Source organism: Dryobates pubescens, chromosome Z (assembly GCF_014839835.1).
Source record: "Dryobates pubescens isolate bDryPub1 chromosome Z, bDryPub1.pri, whole genome shotgun sequence".
NCBI lineage: Eukaryota > Metazoa > Chordata > Aves > Piciformes > Picidae > Dryobates > Dryobates pubescens.
This window is the reverse complement of record NC_071657.1, coordinates 105,137,994-105,156,600: the sequence shown is the minus strand read 5'-3', so window position 1 is coordinate 105,156,600 and position 18,607 is coordinate 105,137,994. Positions and strand designations below refer to the sequence as shown.

The 18,607-nt window shown below is 36.6% G+C and overlaps 1 protein-coding gene across 2 annotated transcripts in view; it reads left to right on the top strand.

The window, feature by feature from the left end:
• TBC1D22A (TBC1 domain family member 22A) overlaps positions 1-15,955 on the top strand; it is a 166,539-nt gene extending 150,584 nt beyond the window's left edge. For both annotated transcript variants that reach the window (XM_054178620.1, XM_009910194.2), the window contains one exon: positions 15,505-15,955. In XM_054178620.1, the coding sequence (XP_054034595.1) occupies positions 15,505-15,633 (129 nt within the window). In that variant the 3' untranslated portion in view covers positions 15,634-15,955. The remainder of the gene's footprint in view (positions 1-15,504) is intronic.
• Positions 15,956-18,607: the final 2,652 nt, after the last annotated feature.

The window sequence follows — 18,607 nt, the reverse complement described above, 5'->3', positions numbered from 1 at the left end:
CTCCTTTGTGTGGTATCTTGGCTGGTGAGGCTCTTGCCCCTGGCTATGGGATGGGTGCAAAAATGGTGGTGGTGGAGCGGGAGCTGTTTAGGCAGGGTGGAGGATGGTGTAGAGGGAGTAGGAGCTGCTTTGGGAAGATGAAGGCTGGGGAAGAGGAGGGTGGAGCAGGAGCTGCATTGGGAAGATGAAGGTGGGGGGAAGCAGGGGGTTAAACCAGATGACTCCTAGAGACCACTTCCAACTCTGGTGGCTCTATGATCTAGTTCCAATCCCCTTGCCATAGGCAGGGACTACTTTCACAAGACCAAGTCAGCATCTTTAAAGGCTTTTTTTTTTTTTTTTTTTTACTGTACATAGAAATCGAAACATAATATGGTAGCTGTGATGAACTGATGGATTGGGGGTTTGAAGCTACCTTATGTCAATATACAGAAGACCTTATTTTTAAAATAATAAATGAGATTATATGAAATTCTAGAGTGAATAAAAATCATTGACATAAGAACTGTTGAAAATCCCACTGAATTTATGGAAAGGGTTTGACTGTTTCAATACTGTTGCTCAGCAAAAGTTAGTCTTTGTCCGAAGTGTGGAAAACGCTGAAGTAAATTCATAACTCAAAGACAAGTTGTCCTACCAATATGTTAAATTATGTCATTCTAACAAGTTGTCTTACCAATATGTTAAATTATGTCATTCTAGAAAGGAAATTCCATGAACCAAGCTTAATTTTGCAGCCTGACTCAATAAATTTTGATTCAGAAAAATGGTAGGAATGATACTCTAGGAGAGTTGGGCTAGATGATCTTCAGAGGTCCTTTCCAACCCCTACTGCTCCCTGATTCTGTGACAGGCATTTGTTAATAGCTAGCTTTGTTTCCAAACACACTGAAATACATGGAAATAGTCTTATGTCTACTGATGTGATTTTTCCCCCAGAAATGTTTATTTAAAGGTGATTATTTCAGCAACTAACCTCAAAAATTTCTGAGTCTTATATTTAAACAGATTTACAATCATATGATTGTTAGGGTTGGAAGGGACCTCAAGGATCGTCCAGTTCCAGCCCCCCACCTCACACTAGATCAGGTTGCTCAGAGCCATGTCCAGCCTGGCCTTAAAAACCTCCAGGGATGCTGCTTCTACCACTTCCCTGGGCAACCTGTTCCAGTATCTCACCACCCTTGTGGTGAAGCACTTCTTCCTAATGTCCAATCTGAATCTACTCATTTCTAGTTTTGTTCCATTCCTCCTAGTGCTATCACTCCCTGACACCCTAAAAAGTCCCTCTCCAGCTTTCTTGTAGCCCCCCCTTAAGATACTGGAAGGCCACAATAAGGTCTCCTCAGAATCTTCTCTTCTCCAGACTGAACAGCCCCAACTCTCTCAGCCTGTCCTCATAGGAGAGGAGCTCCAACCCTCTGATCACACTTGTGGCCCTTCTCTGGACACACTCCAGCACCTCCAGATCCTTCCTGTAATAGGGGCTCCAGAACTGGCCACAGTACTCCAGGTATGGTCTCACCAGAGTGGAGTAGAGGGGGAGAATTGCTTCTCTCGACCTGCTGGCTATGCTTCTCTTGATGCAGCCCAGGATGTGATTGGCTTTCTGGGCTGCAAGTGCACACTACTGCCTCATGTTGAGCTTCTCATCCACCAGCACCCCCAAATCCTTTTCTTCAGGGCTGCTCTGAAGCCAGTCACTGCCCAGCCTGTATCAGTGCTTGGGATTGCCCCAACCCAGATGCAGGACTTTGCACTTGGTCTCATTGAATCTCATGAGGTTGTCATGGTCCCACCTTTCCAGCCTGTCAAGGTCCCTCTGGATGTCATCCCTTCCCTCCAGCATGTCTGCTGCACCACACAGCTTGGTGTCTTCAGCAAACTTGCTGAGGGTTCATTCAGTGCCATTGTCAGTTGTGGTTCTCTATAAAGCCTACTTGCAGGCAAAAAGCTGGTTTGTTTACTCAAAAACTATTGAAGCCTTTTTAATAACTGCTGGGTTTCATTACTACTTTTTAATTTTTTGTCACCGTGTCCAATAACTTAACTGAACACTGGAAATAAGTTAGGTCTGCCACTAAGTTCTGTCTTCCCTTATCTTGGAAGCCTGTATGAAGTAACAGGAAATATATGTATGTTTTCTGTTCAGAGCTTGAACAGCTTTAAGGATGCTGAGATCAAACTCTGCACAGGTCCAGCAATATGTTTTGCAGGCTGGGAGGACCACCTTGCAGAATTGGTGTCACCTCTCATCTGCACGTGTTGTCAAGAGCTGTGTTTGCTTCCTTCAAAAGGAAGGGAAGGCTATCATGCAGGATGTGTATAATCTGGAAAGATCTCCTGTAAGCCTTGCTTTATGGCTTGTATTTTACAGAGATGCTGTTACTATTCAAGCTTTAAATCAAATCTTCCACAAAATGAAAATCTAACTGTTGTTCTGTAAGTTCCCAGGCAATGCACTTTCTGATTACTGGAAGGTTTTTTTTTTCTCTCATCCTCCAATGTTTTTATTTATTTCTAGTAAATACAACAAAGGAATCTCTGTGGGTTTTTTCCATTTCAATATAAAAAGGATTTTCATGAACAAAGGATAAAACCTATTCTTCCTGAGCAATTTAAGTGACCTGCTAAACTAAATGCACTGGCAGGGCTTCTATTTAGTTAGTAATTCACAGCTGTCACTAAAGACATCTCCCTACAAAGAAAAGGGTTTTCTTTCTGTGGTTTTCTTCAGCAGAAACTGCTGCGTAACCATTTCAGTTATTGGCCTTATCAGTGTGTAACCCTGGAGAAGACTAAAATCACAGGAGCCTGTACACATGACTACCAAACTCAATCAAAACTACTGATAAGAGAACACAGAGAAATCAAAAGCTTTTGGAGTACGAGCTGAATAACGGTATGAAGTGACATATGCCTTTCTTTGAGACAAGCAGATGAAGGAGGATTAATTTTCTTTCTTTTAACCTTCAGTTCTATTCTATGGTTTCCCAAATGCTGGTGCATGTAGATTTTGCTGTCTCACAATAAAATAGTCTCATTGTGACTGCAATACAGTAAAAATAACAAGAATTAAAATCCCTATTGTTTTGCCTTCTAGTTGTAAACAAGCTGGATTTAAAATTCTTCCAGAAATGCCATTATGACAGATTTAGTATTGCTATCACAGCCTCCTAGTTAGCTCTTTCAGCTGCCATAAAGAGTGAGATTTTTACACATGACCATACTGGGTTTTGCATTAGACATCCCTTTACAAATATAGTAAGAGCTCCTATTTATCCCATCCTACTTCATTTTCTACACGGTAGCATTTGCTTGCTGTTAGCTGACTGCATAGCAGTGGTTCCATCCAGTCATCAAGAACTGATTCACTAAATCTTTGTGTTAATTTTTTTTTCATCACAGTTTTTACACACATTCGTAGTTTTGGGTTCTGACTTGCATAGGACAAGAAGTTAAACAGGAACATCTGCAATCTTTAGTAGCTGTTGTTGTCTATCACACCGTTTTTTAAAGATTGCTGCACCCTGAGGAAAGGTGACAGAGTGTATCACAGAGCTCTCTCTGAATTGCCAGCTTGCAAGCAAGCCTATTAAAGCAAACCGAAATTGCCACCAGTAACATACCTCTGAAAGTCATATTTCATGCAGTTGATGTCTTTATTCTCCTCTTAGAGAAAAGGCCATCTTCCAAGCTGTGCTATAGTTTCCTTTCTTGAAGATCATTGTGATAAATACAGGAGTTCCCCCTCTCATCTGCCTGCCACAGAACAGATAAGACATTAGTCATTGTGGGCAAACCAGCCCATCAAATGCTTAAACATGTAATGCACCACTAGAAATGTTATCACGGTTTTGGCCAAACCCTTAAACACCTTTTGGCCATCTTCATTTATTTAAACAAAATGACGTTTTATTCACAAGCTATGGTTTTATAAAAGAAATAATTTGGTCAGGAGCCCAATTCTCAAAAGAAAATCAATTTGTATATGACATTTTACTTAAAACCTATTTGGTTTATGCGTGGTTTTGAGTCGCTTCAGATGGGTTTTCCTTTGAAACTCTGGAAGTCACAAAATCACAAACAGCTTCTTCATGTACTTTGAATTTTTCCCAAACCATATGAATGTAAGAACCCTATACCTGGGAGTAACAGTGCAAGCTATTATTAATATTTAGTTTATGGAATACTAGTGTCTTTTATATGCTAAAATAATTATGAAAATAGTTTTTGTTTTCCATCTTGAGTTTCCATGTTATCCTTGGAAAACTTTGACTAGCTTGATCTGTGACGACTGATTTTGAGCTCCTTTGCAACTGTTAGAGTGCTTCTCTGCCAAACTTCTGTGTTGGCTATTGGTACAATGACAAAGGCCACTGCTTTCAGTGTGCAGTTTTTTGTGGCACTTTATACTCTAAACTTGTTTATTTCCTTGTGTGCATGGACTAGAATTACAAGAACAGGTACTTGTTGCCTAAGCACTTCTAGGACCTTAATCTTGGCAATCTTAAAAATCAGCAGTCAGTAAAGATTAGTCCACTCCATTGTTACTAACTGTACTGAAAAGACACTCAGTTTTTCTGTTGTGTTTGTGTCTGGAGGCTGTTCTTTTGCAGATAAGCAAAGAATAAATCCTGCATTCAGCTGTTGGTTTGCAATCTCATATTTTCCATGAAAATTCAGCCATTCATCATCTTACATAGAAACTTGATCTCAAGCTTGAACGGGCTGAAGTTGTAGGTTTCTATTTTTCTCAGTATAGTGATTTGTAAGACAAGTGTTATATATAAAAAAAAAAGTTAGCATTTTAATAGTCTTAGTATTGCAGGGCCTTAGGATGTTTGTATGCACCGTAGACCTTCCATGTACTCCACTTAGAATTATTACTTTTCCACAGTCCCAGTAATTTTTTTGTGTGTCTATATTCTTTCAAAAAATTGTATCTCTCTGGGACTTGAGTGAGAATTATGTGGTTGGTATCTCTTCAGAATTATGTTTAACAACAACAGTAGACTGAGAAATGAAGAGCTGGCCCTAACAAAGAATATTAAAAGCATGTAACTTACTTAACTTTGTAAAACATACTCAAGAGGGAGTGTGATTATTTTCTAGAATGCATTTGGATTGCTTTGAAATCGAGATAAAGATGTAAGTAATTACATAATTTTAGTGAAAGAGTGAAAGTATAGAAATTTCACTTTGATTCATAAACCATTAGTTAAAATGAAGCATCTTCTATGTAAAATACCGAGAAGTAAAGAGCAGTATGTATTTTATGACAAAGCTTGATAAATATGTTACACTGTGATAGAGCAAAATTAATCTTATTTTGGTTTTTTTTTGTTGTCTCCAAACAGAATGAAAGATATCTTGAGCGCAGTTGCCATAGTATTTATCCTGGTATAGAATATTTTCTACAGCTATTAGTGAACAATTGAATTATTTATTTTTTTTTATTGTGAATTAATGCTTCGTTCTGATTGTCTATGGTAGCACTTTCAGAACTTCTCTTGAACTGAAGCACTATTTTTTCTAAGAGGCACAAAGAAAATACAATTTCATATGTTTTCTTGGAAGGCAGCAAGGCACAGGTAAAGATATGGGGTGAGGGGAGAATGTTCATTTGTACATTGTGAGAACCTGTGAAGCTTTGTGCTCTTAGAACAGAGTGGAATAAATTAACCAGGTTGGAAGAGGCCTTTGAGATCAAGTCCAACCTACCATCCAACACTATCTAATCAACTAAACCATGGCACCAGGCACCCCATCAAGTCTCTTCCTATACACCTCCAGTGATGGTGACTCCACCACCCCCCTGGGCAGACCATTCCAATGGCCAATCCAAGTGCCTGCATGCCTTGCTTACTAAGGAAACTTAAATGATTTCTTAATATAAACAGTGCTGTTTTCCTAAGAGTTGAAGCGACTTATAGATTAGGTGTTACTGATTTTTGTGGGGCTTCTCAGGTTAAATTCGAACTTTTCAGTTATAAAATTCTCTGTCATTGTGGAGAGAGAACTTTGGGATGGTTTTTTATCTGTCCTTTAAACCTGATGTCTTCATGCAGGTAGTTTGGTTCTTCTCTTCCATGACCAAGCCATCATTTTTCTGTGTTGATATCCTAAAGTCTATTAGGGGTGCACAGATGCTTCTTGAGTTTTGACATGGCAAGTAGGAAATGCTTATTTCTAATTCAAGACAAAACAACTCTATAGGGCTTCGTGTGGTGTGGTTCATTGAACAATGCAGTGGAAATAGCTGCTTTCAGTCCTATATTGCTGGGATACTGACAATATTCCATTTGAATTACGTTCAGGACTCTTTTTACTTCTAAAAATAGTCTAGTTTAGCTACTGCATTGTGACAGATTTATTGTACTCAGACAGTACTACTTAGATATATTTACAGGCAATTTTACATCAGCAATTCTTAATAGATGTTTTCTCTAAAACAAAATGAGATTATACTCGGCAATTTACAGTGAAAATATATTTTTGTCAAAATATACTAATTTCTTTAAGTCTGAAATATATAAACAATTGGTACACTCTTCTACCTGGGGTTTATTATATTAATTTGATTTTTTTTTTTTTTTTCATGGAGCTAGTGGCAAGTGATATGCCATAGCTTGTTGCATTCTAACAAAAAGTAGTAATTTGCTATGATTTGTGTTTTGGTGTATACAAAGTAAACTTATACCAACAACATAAAAGTATTTCATAAGACAATATGGTAAAAAGTATAATCAAAGTGATGAGGACTGTTGTGATCTGTGCAGATGGAGAATTGAGAAATCTTTGTGGACATTTCCTGGGATATTTCATTTTCATATGAGATTTTTAAATTGGAAGTTCTGTTTTCTCTAGTTCAGAAGGAAGAACCCAAGACTGGTTTTGTTTGACTGATTAATGTTTGTTTATGTAGTTGAACATCTTCTAGGTTCTGTGGCGATGCTTCTTTTAAGTCTATGTCCTTTTTTATGAACTCATGGATAATATTACGTAGATAGATCTTTCTTAATGAAACTTGAAAGATTCTTACTAACATGGCAATTTGTTTCCTGTTTTAAGATTTAGGGGTGGCAATTACTCATGATTTTTATTTTGTTAATTTTTATTTATGTTTGAGAACAGGACATAAGGCTACCAACAGTATTAACTAAGATGTGGTCCTTTAATGCACTTTTAAACTTTATTAATTTATATATTTTCATACCTGTGTAAATGAAGATGTAAATCTTCTCCTCATCTGTATGAGCACAGCTTCTCTTGACATACTTCTTTAGAATCATATATTTTATGAATAGTAATTAAGGTTGCTAATGACTAATGTAAGAGATCCTTACTGGATGGAACAAGATTTTAATTGCTCTTTTAGAGGGTTTTAATATGCTGATTCCAGGAATCCTGTTCAGTAGTTATGAAAAGAAAAACATGAAAGGGAAATGATAAAACCATCAACTTTTCATAAGCTTTCATTTTCAGAATATTAAGATTTATTTCTATGAAGTTCTTATAAAGAAGGATGCTATTCTTATAGTTATTTCCATATTACTAATGTTTTCAGAACATTAATGGGAGTTTGTTTTGTTGAAGAATAAAAAAAAAATGTATGTATGAATCAAATAATATATGTATTATATACATTTGAATTAAGGAATAAATACATACTTGCTGAGAATCACTGCACATTTGAGTTGCTGAATGTAAACTGATAGCAGGAGAAATTAACTGTTTACCTCTTCAGATAATTTTTTTTAAGTATTCATTTTAAGATGCAATGGGTTTAGTTACAAACTGAATAAACTGAACTCTTTCTCCCCCCCCCCCACCCCATACTTATTTTCATACTGTTCTGAGTTGTGTATGTTGTGATCTGTATGTTAAGATCTCATGGCATAAGAAAGAAAGTTCAAAATTAAGATAAATAAGAATGATTGTTTAATAGGCTATTCTTTGGAAAGAAATTCTAGATGTATAATTTAAGCTATGTGCAATAAAGAAATGTCGGGGGGGGGGAATATCAAAATTAGCATTGAATTAATGCAGTTGGATGTTCACTATTTCAGCAAATACTAGGGTTGGGTTTGCTTGTTTGTTTCCTCTGAGCTGTCACAGGACAGGATGTGGACTTTAAGATTGAAGGTAGGAGTTCCTAAATGATGCTGATTTATGATTTGACAAGAACTTATCTGTCCTAAATCCTTCAGACCGTGTCCAGTGCAGGTTTAAATGCTCCTGGTACTTAGCATAGATAAACCAGTGTTTCCTCATCTTGTACTTATCAATGTTCAGGTTTACCCATCATCTTTGAAATTACAGGAACATGTAGGGCATTAAAGCATCCAATATCCAAACCAGACTCTTTTGTGCTATCTTAGTCATCACTGCCTACATGGCTGTAAACTGTGGCTCATAGCTTTCCATGGCCAGGAAGCAGCACAGCTGTATTGCCTAAGGATCCAGGTCCACTTATGCCTCTTAACCTGTATCTGCAGCAAATATTTCTTAACCTGCAGTAGATAACCTCTTCCTACTATGTCTTTAATTTTATATTTGAAGGCTTACTTTTCTCAATTCCAGCTGTGCCCAATAGGAAAGGAATGTTTTGTCAGGCTCCACTACATAGGTAATTAAGATGATGCACAGCACTCCAGAGATGCAGCTCATTGTTTACAACTCCACGAAGCAGGTTAGGACAGGTGGAGAAATAAGAAGTGACAGCAGCATAGGGGATATTTCTGAGTGCACTGAAAGAGAAAAACAGCACTCAAAAAAAAAAAAAAAAAAGAGCTTGTCAAAGAGCTAGAGCCCTTCTTATTTGGTGCATTACATATCAACAGTGAGGGGCAGAGAGAAGGGAAAAGTAGCTCTAAAGTAACTGAACAAGGTCAGCCTAGTGCTGCAGTGTGTGCTGAACCTATGCTTTCATGTTACCAGCCAGTGCCTTTGTTGCTGCTTTGATAACAGGCTGAAGGGGGAGGGTTTGGACTGAGCTTGGCTGAGTCCCAAAGCAGCAGGTATCCTTCATCCTAAGTATCTGGGAAGAGGATTAGAGGTTAGCATTGCACAGCACATTACTAGCTTGGCCACTGCAGCTGTTAAAGGGTCTCAGTAGCTCAGGCACATCTGTCTGCTTGACTGTGCAAAGCAGAGGAGGGACTGAGTCACAGACGGGATTCTTGCTTGATACTAGCCATCCATGTCACCTTTTCCTTTCACATTTGACAATCCCAAATGTGACCAAGTGGGGGGAGGGAAAAATGTTGTAAGGGAAATAGTAATTAAATCACTCCTATATTAAGTATTTCTTTTTTTCCTGTGTAGTGGTTGGAAAAAAATGTTTTGAATCATTGTCCAATTATGGCTATCTCTAGCACCACATTATACAATTTCCCATAAAAACATTTTGAATTCACTGAATGCATATGGTTTATTTCTGGTTTATACTACCTAACAAGATAAATGGACAATTTTTCTGGCAATAATTGGTTTCCTTCTTAGCTTGTCTCAATAATGTGTCTGAGTAAATTTTAGTAGTATTGCACTTCATTAGTTCTTTAGAAGTGGGTTCTAAAATTTCGAGTGTAACCTTTGAATGCACAAATAACTCTTATAAAGAAGCCATTTAATCAAACTGCCAGCATAAATTTTGCAGTGTTTCATATGTGTGCATATTGTGTAACTTGTTCAAAATACAGCTGTAAGCAATTCTTTATTAAATAAGGAAAGATTAAGTATAAAGTTAACTTACCCTCCATTTAGTTATGTGCAGTCCTAAAGTATAATATCAAAAAGTTCATGATCATAAAATGTAGTAAGATTGCAGCTTTTGCCTATCAGTACAAAGTAGAGCCGTGTTAGAGCAGAAGTACTCAGACCATAATTGCATTGTGGTTAGCAGCAGGATTAACAACTTTCATAGAAAAATACTGTGTTTTAGGACTGTCTTTATTTGCTAGATTAATAGACTGGTCCTCAGTTTTGATGTTAAAAACTAACTCTATTAATTTCCTCGGTATGTTCAAGTTTGATTTTTGCTTTAGTTATTGCTATTTTTATATTAACGAGAAATAAAAGCCACTATTCTATTATTGGGGTTTATGTTCTGTTAAGTTTCTTCTGCTTAAAAAAAACCTGCAGCTGAACTTTTCAATAATTCACACAAAGAAGTCTGAACTGAGTTTTCAATGTAAATAAATTGCTTTGATTCTCATAGAAGAGACCTTTGTGCTCTTCTCATTAGAATAACAATTTTGTGTTTTATTAAACTATCAATGTGTTATTTGTTCTATAATTGGCTTTACGGTTCCTGATTCCTTCAGGATCCACATATGCAGTTAAGAGTGGGAGTGACAATAAATAGTATAATGACTATAAATAGTCATTAGCAAATAACCAGAATTATTACCAAATCTTACCCTAAAAACTATTGATTAAAAGGATTATAGCAGACTTCATACTATAAAGGGACTTCATACTATAAAGTGATAACATTTGCTGTGTTTTTCTTTTGAATTTTGGGGGGGGTGTGTGTAATTTTTTTTGGGGGGGGGATGAGAGTTCATTGGGTTACAACCTCAGTGAGGAGAAGGAGGCTCATAACTTTGTAGTAATTAATAAAAATGTGTTTTGTGAAGTTTTTCTTAGTATTCAGTTTTGATTTAGATTGCAAGGAACAGAGCTTGACTATTTTGATTTTAGAGGAAACTGAGGAATACACTGAAGAATAAGGGCTGTGGAAATCATCTTCTTTTTGAGATCTCTTTCTTGTGCTCTGGTATTTTCTGTGAGATAATTGTATTAGAACTTGTGTGATAAGGTATTATTCCCACAGGAATAATTTAGTATCTGACAATAGCTATTGCTTAGCAATGTTGTTTACAGCATAGGCCTTGTTCTTTTACTTTTCTGACTTCTAAAGCGGCTTTCATTATGACAGCACTTCCATCAAGTGTACCACTTTGAAAATACTCTTTTCCTTACATTTTAAGCAGTGGTATAAGTAAACAGATTAATTTGAAGTATTTGTGTTTTGTTTTGGATAGTTTGTTATTTTTTTTAATTTAGCAAAGTTATTCCATAGAGGAGGAATAAATTGCTGGTCATACCTACCTCAGATACCTGTGCTTCTTCCCCAGTCAGAAAGAAACTTTTCACTGCTTAAATGGCAATGAGGAAAGGAGATTGCAAATGCCTTTCCACAGTATGGCATGAGAGGGCAACTGCCACATATAGACTGAACTGATGTGTTGGCAGGCTAGGCCACACATCTAGACCTTGAAGTTCAAGAGATTAATATGGCTATTCAATCCAGTAAAAGAGCTAAGCGATTCTTGAGGGCTTTGTTTTCCCAATGCAAAGGGTTTGCTGCAGATGGAGCCAAAATATAACAGAGTGGACTAGAACTTTGGAAACTCCAGCTCCACTGATAATCTGCTGACTGCCCTTATGCCTAGCCCAGGTGGCATCACAACATCATTTAAATTAAACTGAAAATATAATTATTTTGGGAATATTTTACAAATACTGATTTTTAGACTCAATTTTCTGAAATATTCTTTTTATGGTAAGTAGTAATTCAGTTCATGATTCATCATATATCTGTCTCATAATTTAATTCTGAATGTTAATGGGAAAATTAAGCAGTTAGTGTGGATGCTTTATTTACATGTGGATTCTAGTGGTTCCTACTTTAGCTGGTGGAGAGAAAAAAATAAGAATAATAAAAATAAGTAAAGATTCTTGAGTCACTGTTCTTGTAATCATCTTTGCTCTTATGTAGGTGTAAATGCTGAATTGAGTCAGTTTAGATAAAATTCTCAGGTCATCTTTAAATATTATTAGAATATATTTTTGTATTTCTTTAAATACAAAGACTGAGGGGGGGTTTGTTTCTTTTGGGGGTTGGGTTGGGGTGGGGGGTGTGAGGAAGGAGGTTGCATTGTTTATTTTGAAACAATGCTCCTTAATCAGACATCAATAAAATATTTTCTTTAGCAGTTAAAGAAATTTGCCGAGTTCTGCTTTATTTTTAGCAAGATGTAAGTTCTATTGCTGTTTAAGCCAGTTTTGAAGCTCTCTAATAGAGCACAGAAAGATAAGCCTTTAGAAACTCACTCATGTAGTGGGTCTTTGGCCAGTTACTTCATGTGGATTTATAATGCATATTCACTGGTCAGTATCAGTCTTAGACTTTGATGGGCAGATAAGGAAGAAGAGTCCTCCCGTGAGAAGGCTGGCTAAATGCCCACTCACAGGTGGACATAGACAATGGATGGATTACTCTGCCATTTATTTATGTAAATTTGCAATTGATCCCTGAAGCTTCAAACTAACTCTTCTCCAATAGGGCTATTTCAGACTTGATCCATGCATTAAATTTCTTATAGTATAGATGGTCTTCACACATTCAATAAAGAGCATAAAGTTGAATGATTTGAGGTTTTCAAAGCTTGGAGTGCCTGATTTCTCCTGCTGTTGTGCTTTGTCTCCTGGAAGAAAAGAATGTTTTATCTGGTTCTCCATGGGTCAATTCCAACCAAACCTCTAAAACTTAGTTTGTTTTAGAAAATATGATTTGATCTGTAAGATGAAATACCTTTGGAGAGGTAGATGTAACAAAATTAATGCAAGTGACTGTTATTTTACTTCCTTCTTAATCTTTGAGCAGCCAGATGTTTGTGAAGGGGACTGCTATTTCTGGTAGAAATATCCAGCATGGTCACCTTTCTGTCAAAACAATATAGCAGAATTCATTCATCTACAGGAATTCTGTGACATAAACATATAGCATCATTTTCTACTTCATAGAATACATAGAATAAACCAGGTTGGAAGAGACCTTCAAGATCATCGCGTCCAACCCATCAACCAATCCAACACCGCCCAAACAACTAACCCACGGCACCAAGCACCCCGTCAAGTCTTCTCCTAAAAACCTCCAGTGATGGCGACTCCACCACCTCCCCAGGCAGCCCATTCCAATGTGCAATCACTCTTTCTGTATAGAACTTTTTTCTATCATCCAGCCTGAACCTCCCCTGGCGCAGCCTGAGACTGTGTCCTCTTGTTCTGGTACTGCTTGCCTGGGAGAAGAGACCAACATCCGTCTGTCTACAACCTCCCTTCAGGTAGTTGTAGAGAGTAATAAGGTCACCCCTGAGTCTCCTCTTCTCCAGGCTAAGCAACCCCAGCTCCCTCAGCCTCTCCTCGTAGGGCTTATGTTCCAAACCCCTCACCAACTTTGTTGCTCTTCTCTGGACTCGTTCCAGCAAGTCAACAAAAAAACTTACAAATTGCCACACAAACAATCAGTATAGCAGACCAAATGGGTAACTAATGTAGATTTCTGCTTTCTAATCTCATGCTGCAACTGTTTAGGTTTTGTTCACTGGCTGCTGAATATCTTAATAGTACAATAGTTCTGTACAAGGAGGAGTTGGTTGCCTCATCCGTTGAGGTGATGTTCTACAAAGTACAAGTGCCTAAGTCTGCCAGCAGGCTTACGGTTCTCCACTGTCTGGAGGATTGGTTTAGGCCAAATTTATTTGAACAGGAGCCCAAAGGAAAATGAAATCACTGCTCAAGCAATATCAATCATGTGTACCATTTTGCATCAGGAGTGTGACCCAGCAAAATCTTGGCAATGCAAACAGTAAAACAGCTAATTTAATAAAACTCACTGAATTAACTACTGCATCTTTACAGATGGCTGAATGTTACTTTTGCAAAAGGAAAAAACTTTCACGGAAGTAGGTGTTTATCATCCCTTCCCACAACCTTCCAGCTCCTCACTGCTAACTTATTAATTGCAGTTATCAACATAATTGTCAGATAAGTAGGTAGAAATTATAAAAAAAGAAAATGGTTTTATTGCAGTTCTATTACACTTTATTAAAAGTGTGTTCTCATAATGGTAATAGAAACACTATTGTGCTGACTCTGTATTGCTACTTACTTTTTATGATTAAATATATAGTACTGGTCAACTATCTGTCCTTTCTTGTTTTGTATTACAAGAGCCAGTACAGCAAGACCATGAAATAGATGAAGCCAAAATGATTCTCTCATACAACACACACACAAAATAATTTGTTGTAAATTTCTTCTTTGTGCTGTTTCCAAAAATCACAGGACCCTTTGCTAAGGGATCCTACAGACATCTTCCATGAAAGCAGGTGCAGAGGAGGAAGAAGGGGAGAAGAAAAAGAAAAGCTGTATGAGGAACAATTTCACCATATACATAACAATGCAGGATTCTGAGTTGTAGCAAGAAAATGGTTGTGGGTTTAATTGTGTTTCTGCTTGCTTATTCCCGTTCTTTAGAATAAATTGTAACAAATGCATTTATGCAAGAATACAGATCTGCACATGCTCACAAATCTGTGCACGTATTCAAATTTGCACAAACTGCCCCACATTCTTTTTCTGCGAAAAACAGAGCACCTAGAAGATGCAAGCAGGCTTAACAACTGTGCTTATTCCTAAGTGTAAGACGAGGGATCTGTCCAGGTGATGTTTTCCTTGGAAAGTTTGAAACATGAGCTTAATATTTGGCCTACAGTGTGTTTGAGGCTTGTGACCTTTTGTGTTAACAAATCAACTTTCCAAGTTTGGTCAAATTGCTAGCATTCAAAACTGTCATTTACATGAACGCAGGAGAGAATTTGTGGTAGATAGGCTTCCAAAGAATGGCAGTTGGCATGTTTCAACATATACAGATGAAGATTTGAAGCTTTGTGTTGCTGCAGGTCAAGGTAATTTTGGTGCCTTCATCAGAACTGGATGTTCTGGCACTGTCCCATTGAGCTCCTTGTTGCCTGTATTCCTATGTGCAAAACAATTGGAAGCTTCTAGAACTTAGTTGGAATTGCTGAGTGTGTAAGGTGCAACCATGTGCTAAAATAATACAGGAAATGTCACCAGTGTAAAAGAAGACTGAGTCTTGTGTCAAACTCTTTTGGACTTTCAGAACTCAGAATTAAATTTCCAGTGGTTTCAGGTGACTCAAATCCATGAGCACTGTCTTTGAATTACCAGCTATAATATGGATTTGCTAACACTGTTTACCTCTTAGAAGGCTAATGGAATGGTTCTGTTGCATTGAGAGTTCTCACTTGAGTACAGCAAGGGGTCTCCATCCATGACTGAGAGCACCAGTAGTGGTATAATCATAAATGGGCAGATGTAGATACATTACACACTTGGGCACTATGGCTTTTTTTCACTCGTAGCTGAAGTATGGTTCTTTTCTAGTATTGAGGAAAAAAAGGTAAATACTATAATTAATGGCTAGTTTCTGAATTGAAAGATTGAATAGCAAGTAGCTTTATGAAAGTTACAGAAAAATCACTAAATCTGATGGCATCTCAAGTTTGTTTGGGAAACTGAGGTGCTACAAAACAATCATTGTGTAAGTAATGCATTGCTATTACACTGGTATTAAAAAAACAAACAAACCAATAATAATGGGGTTTTTTTTTTTGTCTCTTCATCCAGGAGTTGCTGATATTTTTACAAAACCTGCCCACAGTACACTGGGGAAATGAAGAAATCAGTGTACTACTAGCAGAGGCCTACAGACTGAAGTTTGCATTTGCGGATGCCCCTAATCATTACAAGAGATGAATACAAGAGCCAGAAATCATTAAGACCTGATGTTCTCCAGTATTATGGCATGTGTCGTCCTGGTTGTGCTTTCAGCTCATTGCTTTTTTCATTTGCATTAAGATGACCATTAAAATTCTGTTAGAATTTGCAGAATGAGAATGGAATACCAAAGAAATGGCCAAAGCAGGATATTGAGCATTGAATGAACTTGAAAGTGAACTTTTCTGTTCAACATGAAAAACGAGTTCAGAAGTCTGTCACTTAGTTTTTTTTCTTTTTACTCCTCTCTCTAATTAGGAGAATTGCAGTCTGTCTGGTTTCCGTTGAGCAGTTCGTATGTTTTTCTAAACTTAAAACTACTTACGGAATGATTTTGTCATTACTTGTGGGTTCCCTGCCATGACTTTTATCAGCCAGTTTTGGTCAGTGAAAGTAATTTATTTTGAGTAGGGGGGAAAAAAAACCACCACCAACAACAAAACAAACCAACCAAAATGAACTTTCCATAGTCATAAAGACCATATGAGGCAGTAAGGCCTGTGCTTTAAAGTTTAGTTATAACTCAGAAGACTCTGATATTCACACACCATCTGTTGTTTCTCCATGGAATTGGGTTAGAATACTTCAATGATATAAGAATATAAAAGGTTGCAATGGAAATAGGTGGCATTTTTCTAAGCATTACTCAGTCTTGCAGGGTTTGTAGAAGCTTTTTTAGCCATACAAAGGAGTTATTTAAAGACAGAGAGTCACGTATAACACTAAAATAAATTTCGCTCTGTATATTTGGAAGTACTTTTAAAATATCGAATGAAGTAGAAGGCATGGTCTTGTCAAAGTAATTAAAGCTTTTCTTTCAAGGCCTTTCAGTTTTTCAGCATGAAAGTTCACTTTTAAGAAATGTGTTAAGAAGCTTGATTTGCAAAGCAAGATATATTTTTATCTCAGTTGTTGCCTTATACTCCATTTCTAACGTGTTAGAAATGGAAAATTAATCTTATCTTTCCAAAGCTTTTTTTGTTAATTAATATTATTTTTTCCCCCCTAATTATTCAGAGGATGTGAGGAGGATGGTTCCCAGTAACAATAACTGTGTACTCAGATCTCTCTTGTGTCATTAGCAGAATAAAAATTCTCTATGACTTTATAGAATGAAGTTAACGTTTCTTCATATAATCTTGGGATACTGAATAATTGCTTAAAACTTAGATAATTTAAATGTGCTATTTATTTTCAAGAAATATTTTCAGGTATGAGTTCTGATGTTGCTCTGTTAGATGTAAATAAGTCATTCATTTGTGCCTACCCCCCAAATACAGGTTGTTAAGGGTGAGAGTTGCAATAAACATTTTACTGGAAGTTGAGAATTGTTACTCATCTGTTTAGTTCTCGAATTGCACAACACTGCACAGAAAGTGTAGTGCACTTTTTAGTTTGGGAAATAGAAGATCTTCAAGAGGTTTTCTCTTATGATTTGTTATTGGAAGATTATTTTCAAGCTCTTAAAAATAGATAGATACATATTTTGAAGAAAGCTTTCTAGATGTATTTGCTGCATTACTTGTTTTGGGGGCCTTAGATTCCTGACACCGACTTTATAATAATTTGGTATTTCAGGGTAAATAGAATAAAATGCATTTTTACCAACATGTGATTATGAGATCTGTATTTTAAAAATATGTGAAAACTTTCACAGAAGGGGAAAAAATAATTCAGTAACAGGAGTGTTTGATGACTAGGATGTATTTCTATCCACTGGTGTCAGCTGAGGATTTCGGTTGTGATGGCCTCCTGGATTGCTGCTTTTGTGCCTAGAGTGTGTAGTGGATCTGTCTTTCTCACATGTCCATAAACTGTTTTCCATAAACTCAGTTCATGGTCTAATGTATCAAATTTTATGTTTACAGAGAATATCATATTGTGCCTAACAGAGTGTCTACCAATAACAGAATAAAAGATATCTGAAATTTATTACCATTTGCTTTAAACTTAGTATCTACAATCATTTGTTAATAGAAATGTGTATTATTGTAACAAGAGAAGACACGCAGCATTAAATGTACAATGTTGTAAGGGTTTTCTATTATTAACTCTTTTTTGTTAAGATGTTATTTAGCTAATTACATGTAACATGGGAAGTTGACCCAAAGTTTTCTGTTGTGTCAGATGCTCCTGCATAACATTTATGGGATTGAAAGTATAAAATTACTTTCACTGGGTCTACGTAAGTTGTCAGCCTTGTCTTCCAAATTCAACAGATACCTCTTACTTCCCCTGGAAGAAAGTATTACCATTAGAGGTCACATTTACCATTGTGTCTGTGTCAGAAGTTGAAGGTTGTACCTGAGCACATCGCTTTTTAAGGATAGTGGGAAGTTTCCGAATATAGTAACAACACTTACATGTGTAGATACAGATTTTCCTTCAAAATATGATACAGATATATAAATAACATTTATATATCTATACCTAAAGGAATGATTTCCAGTAAATAGAAGGCAAACTTTTATGTAAAATTAACAAATTTTCAGTGCTTTAAGATTTACATAAAATACTGTCTTTTAATAAAAGGATACCACCTTGCATTTAACAATTCTACATCTCAGGTAAAATTTCATTCCAAACAAAATACTGCATAGGAAAGGAAATGATGTTACCATTATTACATCCCAAATAGTTTTTTGTGGGTTTTGTTTTTCCAAACTTCAGTATTCTGAATATTATAAAATTCCTTTGTAATACTTGTTTTCTTATGGAGCAGACATCCTGACACGTCACTAGTGAAATCAGGCAGTAATTTTCTAGAACTCATGTGGAATACTGAAATTGTGTCTAAAATGTTTCTAAAAGAATTTCTGTAATAAAAATTTAAAGAATGTACAATATCAAAAGGTTTATGACTGCGCTGTTTGAAAAATGTAAATAGCAGATTAGGTAACTGTAAATACAGCACATGATGGAGTAACTTGAAATCGTATGTAACTCTCTAAGA